This window comes from Brassica napus, unplaced genomic scaffold, assembly GCF_020379485.1.
Source record: "Brassica napus cultivar Da-Ae unplaced genomic scaffold, Da-Ae ScsIHWf_2556;HRSCAF=3303, whole genome shotgun sequence".
Classification (NCBI taxonomy): domain Eukaryota; kingdom Viridiplantae; phylum Streptophyta; class Magnoliopsida; order Brassicales; family Brassicaceae; genus Brassica; species Brassica napus.
Genome location: NW_026015872.1, coordinates 22,644 through 32,442, shown reverse-complemented (window position 1 = coordinate 32,442; position 9,799 = coordinate 22,644). Strand labels below are relative to the sequence as shown.

The following is a 9,799-nucleotide window of genomic DNA, read 5'->3' as shown; positions in this document are numbered from 1 at the left end:
TGGTAGCTTAGTGTATCTCCTATCTTCTTGAAGTGTAGACTTGTTGCAATCACTCTGACTCGTAACCCTTTTGGTGCATTGATTCTCACGTTGTCGACAGTGTCATCTCCAGTGAGGCGTCATGCTACACTAGTCACCCTTCTGCCTTTTTTTTTCCAACGAAACCCTTCTGCTTTATTCTCCATTGAAGTTTGAGATTTAGATTGATGTGGTAGTTGATGTTAGATATGTCTCCCTTGTTGCTTTGCTCAGGACAAGCAAAGCCTTGTGCTATGCTGTTTGAGATCTTTCTGATCTGATCAGAAGTGAACCCGGATTGCAGAGAAAGTCTAGTGAGCTATTTTTCTTGGTTACTGGATGTGTATGTGTATCTAGCCATGGCCCATGTCTTCTGGCTAAGTTGAATATTCTATGTTGGTTGTTTATTTGATCATCAACTCAAAGGGTGGATATGCGAGCAATACAACGAGTACACATCTAGCCAAGTCTAAAAATATCATAGACTGTCTTGTATCACAAATTTTCAATATACACGTCACGAGATCTACTAGTGTATATTTTGCTTCATTAGTTTTTTTTTTTTTGTTGAGAGAAGCTCCGAGTGCATGATCGTCGTGGCTTTCATTATTAAGTTAGCAGTTGCCATAGCACCGATCCATAATCTTAATTGGGCAGTATGTATCTGTTGGGTCCCTCCTAGATGGAGAAGACCAATTGGGGTGAACTTAGGAAATAATTAATGTTCCCCTTTGCACTGTAGACTCACAATAATAGAGTTTAGAGAGAAACAAAAGAGAGAAAGAAGAGAGAAGGAGGAGAAAACTCGTCAGGCTATTTCAAGATTGGTTTTGGAGGATCAAACGGAACTTGATCGGGCTGATATTTTGTGGGAAGCTTCTTCAGTCAGTGGGTTAGAGATTCACCGAAGGGATTTGGATTTCAACGGTTGGATCTTCTGTTGTCTGGTTTTTAGTGAAGCTGGTCGTCACAGTTCTTCAGCGGGACAGTCTTGGGTGTTTGGTAAATCCGACGGTGAGATCTTCTCTTCTTGAGCTGAAATTTGGCGGAGGTATTTTTTCCTTGTTTATCTTGGATTTGTACGGTTGGATTAGTCTCTGGATGCCGGAATCCTTGTGAGCTGAGGTCGTTTGGTTGCTGCCGGTTTTGAAGCTTTGTGTTGCTCTATTGTTGTTGTTGGAGATAGCTCTTTTTGAAGCTAGTGTCTCTGTTCTGTTCTGGTTGTTGAACAGGGAGGACGTGGTTGTACTCACAAACATTTATATAGTGGATTGCTGAGTGGACTACGGTCCCGTGGTTTTTTCCTTCTCACATCGGAGGTTTTCCACGTAAAAAGTGATTGTCTCATTTACGTTTCCGCTTATACTATATTCTGCCATCGTCGAAGTATTTTCTTCACAGGTTCACACAAGGTCAGGGGAACACGACCATTAGTATTTCCGCTGCGCCGTGTGACTTTCCCCAACAGAGTGGTATCAGAGCTTCTGGTTTTAGAGCTTTGGTTTTGATAACTTTGGGTTGTTATTTGCTTGTGTGAAAGATGGAAAATATGAGCAGGATGATAAGCTTGAATGGTGCTAACTATCATCTATGGAAGGGCAAGATGGAGGATTTGCTCTTTGTTAAAGAATTCCATGTTCCAGTCTTCGAGGAGCAGAAACCTGAGAAGAAGACGGATGAAGAGTGGAAGCTGCAGCATCGCCAAGTGTGTGGGTTGATAAGACAGTGGGTAGATGATAATGTGTTGCATCATATTGAGACTGAGACGGATGCTCGTTCTTTGTGGAAGAAGCTGGAGCAGTTATATGCTAGGAAGACCGGAAACAACAAGATGTACATGATCAAGAAGTTGATTGAGCTGAGGTATCAGGAGGGGACTCCGGTGACAGATCACTTGAATGCGTTTCAGGGATTGCTCAACAAGTTGTCTGATATGGGCATCAAGTTTGATGATGAGATTCACGGTCTGTGGCTTCTCGGTACTTTACCGGACTCTTGGGAGGTTTTCAGGATGTCTCTTTGTAACTCCGCGTCGGAAGGTGTTATTTCGATGGATTCAGTGAAGAACAGTGTTCTTAATGAGGAAGCAAGAAGGCAGTCGAATGCTAGCAGTTCGCGTTCAGATGTCTTTGTTACTGAGTCAAGGGGGAGAAGTACAAGTAGATATCCCAAGAGAGACAAGAACAGGAGCAGGAGCAAGTCTAATAGATTTGCTAATATGGAGTGCTACTTCTGTCATAAGAAAGGGCACATGAAGAAGGATTGCTGGAAGTTGAAAAACAGCAGCAAGGAAATCAAGAAGAAAAGGTGGATCGGGTGACTCTCACCGAAGATCAGTTTCTCATTCTTCTTGAGGGTGATGCCATTAATGTCGCATGCCAGGACACCAGTTGGGTGATTGACAGTGGAGCTACTACTCATGCTACATCACAGCGGGATTTGTTTTCTACCTATACTACGGGTAATTATGGTTCTGTGAAGATGGGGAATGATGCGATGGCTCAGGTTGCTGGCATTGGTGATGTTTGCTTGGAGACTAGTCTTGGTACTAGGCTGGTGCTTAAGGATGTTAAGCATGTTCCTGATATTAGGATGAATCTGATATCGGCGGGAAGACTTGATGATGAGGGCTATTTCAGTTTGCACGGTGGTGGTAAATGGAAGCTCTCTCGCGGTTCTTTGATTGTGGCTCGTGGTGAGAAGTCTTCATTTTTCTATTGGAAGCAGGCTAAGGTCTCCAAAGATGTTGTTAATGCGGTGGAGAATGATAATGCCATGGAGTTATGGCATAAGAGACTCGGTCACATGAGTGAGAAGGGAATGGATGTGTTGTCTAAGAATGAGGTGATTCCAGGAATCTCTGGTTTGCACCTACAGAAGTGTTCGCATTGCTTTGCGGGAAAACAACACAGGGTATCTTTCAAGTCTTCCGCACCTTCTAGGAACCCGAGGTACTGGATTTGGTACACTCAGATGTGTGTGGTCCAATGAAGACAAGATCTCTTGGCGGCGCATCATATTTTGTGACTTTTATTGATGATCATTCAAGGAAGTCGTGGGTATTTCCTATGAGGACGAAGGATCAGGTGCTGGGATATTTCAAGCACTTTGTGGCATTGGTTGAGAGACAAACGGGGAAGAAGCTGAAGTGTATCCGCAGTGATAATGGTGGAGAGTATCTTGGACCATTTGATGCTTATTGCAAAGAGCATGGAATAAGCATCAGTTCACGCCACCTCATACTCCACAGTTGAATGGGTTGGCTGAAAGGATGAATCGGACGATTGTCGAGAGGATGAGATGTTTGATCTCATAGTCAGGCTTATCGATGACTTTCTGGGCAGAAGCTTTGAACACGGTGGTTCATGTGCTGAATTTGTCACCAAGTGCTCCATTGGATGGTGATGTTCCAGAGAAGGTTTGGACTGGTAAGGATGTTTCTTACAGTCACTTGAGGGTCTTTGGGTGTAAGGCATTTGTTCATATTCCCAAGGTTGATAGATCGAAGCTTGAGATGAAGTCGCGGCAGTGTGTGTTCATCGGTTATGGTCATGATGAGTTCGGGTACAGTTTTTATGATCCCGTTGAGAGGAAGCTCGTAAGGAGCAGAGATGTTGTGTTTATGGAAGATCAAACGATTAAGGACATTGACAAGTCCAAAAAGCCAACTCAGATTTTTGAGGGTTTGATCGATACAGAGGCTACTCCTTCTACATCAGTTCACGGTGAGGTTTAGGTTGAGGTTCAGGATAATACACCCAGTGCAGATGCTCCCGCACATGAAGATGGTAGTGGTGATCATGGTGACAATCATGGTGAGACACCAGCTGCTGAGAACCAACCTACTATTGTTAGAAGATCCGAGAGAGGTCTTAAACCGTCGACAAGGTATGATCCTAGTGAGTATGTATTACTTACTGATGGGGGAGAGCCTGAAAGCTATGAAGAAGCTTTGGAGGATGAACACAAGGATAAGTGGTTTGGAGCCATGGATGAGGAGATGGATTCTTTTGATGAGAACCATACTTTTGAGTTGGTGGAATTGCCTAAGGGCAAGAAGGCTTTGCTTAATAAGTGGGTGTACAGAATTAAGCATGAGGATGATAATTTGCCACCTCGACACAAGGCTAGATTGGTTGTGAAAGGCTACAGCCAAAAGAAGGGAATTGATTATGATGAAATCTTTTCTCCTGCTGTGAAGATGTCATCCATTCGGGTTGTACTTGGATTGGCAGCGAGCATTGATCTAGAGGTTGAGCAAATGGACGTGAAGACTGCTTTTCTTCATGGTAATTTGGAAGAAGAGATCTACATGGAACAACCGGAAGGCTATGTGCAAAAGGGCAAAGAAAATTTGGTTTGCCGCTTGAAGAAAAGCCTTTATGGATTGAAGCAAGCACCAAGGCATAGACTGATTCAGACCATTGTGTATTTGTGAAGGTGTTCGGTGAGGATGATTTTATCATCTTGTTGTTGTATGTCGATGATATGTTGATTGTGGGCAGGAACATGGACAGAATTAAGGAGTTGAAAGAGCAGCTCAGTGAGTCCTTTGCCATGAAAGATATGGGTCCAGCGAAACAGATTCTTGGTATGAGAATTATTCGGGATAGAGGTGAGAAGCTGATTCACTTATCTCAGGAGAAGTACATTGAAAAAGTACTTAAGCGGTTTCACATGGACAAGTCTAAAGTGTTGAGTACTCCTCTTGCTCCACACTTAAGACTGAGCAGTCAACAAAGTCCGAAGACATATGCGGAGAAGGAAGATATGGCGAAGGTTTCGTATGCTTCTGCAGTGGTAGTTTTGATGTATGCCATGGTCTGTACAAGACCGGATTTAGCCTACGCCGTTGGAGTTGTCAGCAGGTTTCTCTCCAATCCGGGAAGAGAACATTGGAATGCTGTGAAGTGGATTTTGAGATATCTCCGAGGGACTTCTGATTTGAAGATTACATTTGGGGGTAAAAAGCATTTGCTGGCCAGTTTCACTGATTCTGACATGTCTGGAGATGCTGATTCTAGCAAGTCTACTTTGGGTTACTTGGTAACATTTGCGGGTGGAGCTGTGGCATGGCAGTCAAGGTTGCAAAAGTGTGTTGCACTATCTACCACTGAGGCAGAGTTCATTGCTGCAGTTGAAGCTTGTAAAGAGCTGTTGTGGATGAAGAACTTCTGTGAAGAGATCGGTTTCAAGCAAGAAAAGTATGTGTTGCTTTGTGATAGTCAAAGCGCTATTTGTCTCGGGAAGAATTCTACATTTCATTCGAAGTCAAAACACATTCAGAGGAGGTATCATTGGATACGTGATGTGGTTTCTTCTAAGGAAGTGGAACTTGAGAAAGTTCATACGGATGATAATGGAGCTGATATGATGACGAAGTCATTACCGAGGGGGAAGCTTGAGGTATGCCGAGAGATAGCCGGAATGACTGTCTCTTCCATCTAGTCGGAGGGGGAGTTTGTTGGGTCCCTCCTAGATGGAGAGAACCAATTGGGGTGAACTTAGGAAATAATTAATGTTCCCCTTTGCACTGTAGACTCACAATAATAGAGTTTAGAGAGAAACAAAAGAGAGAAAGAAGAGAGAAGGAGGAGAAAAACTCGTCAGGCTATTTCAAGATTGGTTTTGGAGGATCAAACGGAACTCGATCGGGCTGATATATTGTGGGAAGCTTCTTCAGTCAGTGGGTTAGAGATTCACCGAAGGGATTTGGATTTCAACGGTTGGATCTTCTGTTGTCTGGTTTTTAGTGAAGCTGGTCGTCACAGTTCTTCAGCGGGACAGTCTTGGGTGTTTGGTAAATCCGACGGTGAGATCTTCTCTTCTTGAGCTGAAATTTGGCGGAGGTATTGTTGCCTTGTTTATCTTGGATTTGTATGGTTGGATTAGTCTCTGGATGCCGGAATCCTTGTGAGCTGAGGTCGTTTGGTTGCTGCCGGTTTTGAAGCTTTGTGTTGCTCTCTTGTTGTTGTTGTTTGTGTTGGAGATAGCTCTTTTTGAAGCTAGTGTCTCTGTTCTGTTCTGGTTGTTGAACAGGGAGGACGTGGTTGTACTCACAAACATTTATATAGTGGATTTTTGAGTGGAATACGGTCCCGTGGTTTTTCCTTCTCACATCGAGGAGGTTTTTCACGTAAAAAGTGATTGTCTCATTTACGTTTCCGCTTATACTATATTCTGCCATCGTCGAAGTATTTTCTTCACAGGTTCACACAAGGTCAGGGGAACACGACCATTACTATTTCCGCTGCGCCGTGTGACTTTCCCCAACAGTATCATCTTAATTGGGCAGTAAGCATCATGACCATCGTTACAAAATAATGCAAGAGTAATATTGCCGATATGCAGTCCCGACTCTTGACTACACGGGCGGTTGCCCTCTGGATACACGGGCCCACAATTATTTTTAGAGTTATTTTATTAATTATAAAGGTGCATTTCAACTTCTCTTTTACAACAAAAAATATATTATTACTCAATCTTAAAGACCTGGTGGTCTGGTTAATCAGTCCAAAATGGAATAACCAACATAAGAAAAAGACCGATGAAAAGATCGAGCAGATCTAGCTAAATGATCGGCAGTCCTATTCTGTTTTCGAAGTATAAGCTTATCCTGAAATCTTCTCTTCATTTTTGAATCTCCTCCAACTATTTCGAAAAATTCAGTCATGCGAGAGGTTACTTTAGCATTTGTATTTTAAATTGTTAAAAGACTAAATACTTGGTAAAATTATAATAAAAAGTCCATAGTCAACTAAAACTAACTCACACACAACAACAACAAAACCCTATAAATTAGTTGTATGTTTCACTATTTTATAATTTTTCCGAGGAAAAAATTATATTGGTTCAACCTAAGAAAATGAAATAAAGAAAAGTTAAGAAAATGTTTATAAAAGAGCCCATATCAATATTTCACCAAAACTATTAAATTGGTTAAGACGGTTCTGTTGATACCCCCAGACTACCTAGCTCATGTAGAATTTGGTTTTCTAGTTAGATCGTCTAGTCACATACTAACTTAGACATAGGCGTTCGGATACCCATTCGGATATGGTACTATCCATTCGGATATCTGATTTTTTGGGTTTTAAAAAATGTTCTTATTCGGGTCTTATAAAAAATCAGATTGGGTTCGAGTCGAATCCTCTCGGATCCGGGTGGTTCGGGTTTTACCGAAGTAACCAAACTACTCAATTCAACTCCAGTATTTTATATCTAAACTACTCAAACTTATCTAAAATAACTAAAACCCCAAAAATACTCAATATATATTGTTCGAATTGGTTATTTTTTTGTCCGAAAGTAACCATATATACACACAGTTTTTTTTACAACAACCATAGATAGAATGTTTTTTGGGTATTTAGTATCCAAAACATCCATTTCTATCTATATATACCCAAAATAACTAAATATTTGATTTATAATTTTAATTTTAGGTATTAATATAAATATAAATATAATTATAAATAATATATATATATTATATTTATATGTTTGGATATGTTCGGATACTCATTCGATTTTCGGTGCGGATCAGATTCGTTTTCTGTTTTTTGGGTTTTGAAAAAAGAATCATTTTGGATATTTAGGCAAGATCCGATCGGGTCGGATATCCTGATTTTCGAATCGGTTCCATATCAGTTTCTTGGGTGCAGATATTTATGTTTATCCCTATCCTAAGACATGTCAGCTTGACAGCCTTAACGATATATGTCTATAAATTGCATTGGACATAAACAAGGCAAGAAATCATATTTTTTAATTTGAAAAAATACATTTTTATTTCAAGATATATTTATTCTTTTAGTACAATGGCCAGGTTTATATTAAGTGTATTTGAATTTACAGCCTAGCAATAGTTCCTAGTTTCACCCAAAAAAAATCTTTGAATTTATCTTTCCTTATTTTCCAAAATTACTTTACAATTTTGAAATCTTTTTCACCCGTATCTTCATCCGAAGATGGAAATTTCATATTAAATTTTGGAAGTATATATTTACATTTTTTTTCTTCATTTCCTGGATAACAACAAACCAACGTTAATATATAATTTAGATTCTCTAGTTTTAACAATCAGGTCCTATAAATAAAGCACCAATCCACACCTACCTTTGTATTCATTCATCATCTCATCTCCCTGTCGGCCTTTTAGAATATTCTGCCAACTATGTCGAAGAAGATCATCCTCGAGAGCTCCGAAGGCAAATCTTTCGAGGTCGATGAAGCCGTTGCGCTCGAGTGTCAGACGATCAAGAACATGATCGAGGACGACTGCACCGATGGCGGAATCCCTCTTGCAAACGTCAACAGTGCAACCCTCGCCAAGGTTATCGAGTACTGCAAGAAACACGTCGAAGCAGCCGCCGAAGCCCACGCCGGAGACAAAGACACCTACGGTGCTAACGAAGACATCGAGCTCAAGACTTGGGACGCCGATTTCGTCAAAGTCGACCAGCCTCTCCTCTTTGATCTCATGCTTGTGAGTCACGCTTTCTTAGCCAATTAGGGTTTCTAATCATGCATGATTCTGTTAGGGTTTTGATGATATGTTTTGCAGGCTGCAAACTTTCTGATCATCCCTGGACTTCTTGACCTAACGTGCAAGACTGTGGCCGATATGATGAGAGGCAAGACTGTGCTTCAGATTCGCGAAATCTTCCACATCAAGAAAGACTACACAGATGCGGAAGAATCTGAGGTTCGCAAGGAGAATGCATGGGCCTTTGAGTGACTTGAAGTTGTGCTATGCTGTTTCTTTTCTCTTTTGGTTTGAATAATTGAGTGTGTAACAAACCTTATTTCTCTTTTATTATATATATGGTTTATGAAAAATATACTCCCTTCATTATAACTATTCTTTTAGGTTTGGCACACGGATTAAGGAAACAATTAATTTTGTACATTTCCTATAAAAAAACACTATTACCTCTACACCTAACTATATTTCAACCAATAAAAAAATAAATTTTGCATTGAAAATCGAAAACGACACTTTTTGTAACGAAAAAAATTCTCTAAAACGACACTTAATATGAAACGGAAGGAGTATTATATATCAGTTTTGCTTGTTACAACGAAAGGACTTCTAACTCTGTGCATTCCATTAGACCATGTGACTGAACCAAACGCATCTTCTTTAAGTGTAGATGTAGAAGATGAAAATTTCACTTGGTAGCTTAGTTTATCTCCTATTTCCTTGAAGTGTACCCTTCTTGGCATCACTCTGACTCGTAACCCTTTTGGTGCATTGATGCTCACGTTGTCGACAGTGTCATCTCCAGTGAGGCGTGATGCTACACTAGTCACCCTTCTGCCTTTTTTGGAACAAAACCCTTATGCTTTCTTCTGTATTGAAGTTTGAGAATTAGATTGATGGGGGTAGTTGATGTTAGATATGTCTCCATTGTTGCTTTGCTCAGGACAAGCAAAGCATGCGCTTTGAGATCTTTCTGGTCTGACCTGAGGTGAACCCGAATAGCAGAGAAAGTCTAGTGAGCTATTTTCTTGGTTACAGGATGTGTATGTGTATCTAGCCATGGCCCATGTCTTCTGGCTAAGTTGAATTTTTTTTTTGTTTTTTTTTTTTGAAAAAGTGCATTCAAATTAAAAACATAAAACATACGAGGTATGTGTTGGACCCAATTCTGGTCCATATGCCAAACGGACCGGAGCCAGTTTGGGCCGTGCGACGTTAAGCAACTAAGAGGCCAGTACGAGCAAGGATAGACCGATTCGGGAAGTCAAAGACCACGGAACGGTTGCGGAGACCCCG

General features: G+C 40.8%; 1 protein-coding gene across 1 annotated transcript; it reads left to right on the top strand.

Annotated features, from left to right (window-relative positions):
- The first annotated feature begins 8,147 nt into the window (after positions 1-8,147).
- LOC106409133 (SKP1-like protein 3) lies at positions 8,148-8,859 on the top strand. Its single transcript, XM_013849814.3, has 2 exons — positions 8,148-8,506; positions 8,585-8,859. The coding sequence occupies exons 1-2, from the start codon at positions 8,195-8,197 to the stop codon at positions 8,756-8,758; spliced, it is 486 nt and encodes a 161-aa protein (XP_013705268.1). The 5' UTR covers positions 8,148-8,194; the 3' UTR covers positions 8,759-8,859.
- The last annotated feature ends 940 nt before the right edge of the window (positions 8,860-9,799 follow it).

Excerpts from the sequence above, each read along its gene's own strand:
- LOC106409133 (XM_013849814.3), top strand. The coding sequence starts at position 8,195 with ATGTCGAAGAAGATCATCCTCGAGAGCTCCGAAGGCAAATCTTTCGAG. Across the intron at positions 8,507-8,584 it reads TCCTCTTTGATCTCATGCTT|GCTGCAAACTTTCTGATCAT; the intron begins GTGAGTCACGCT and ends TATGTTTTGCAG.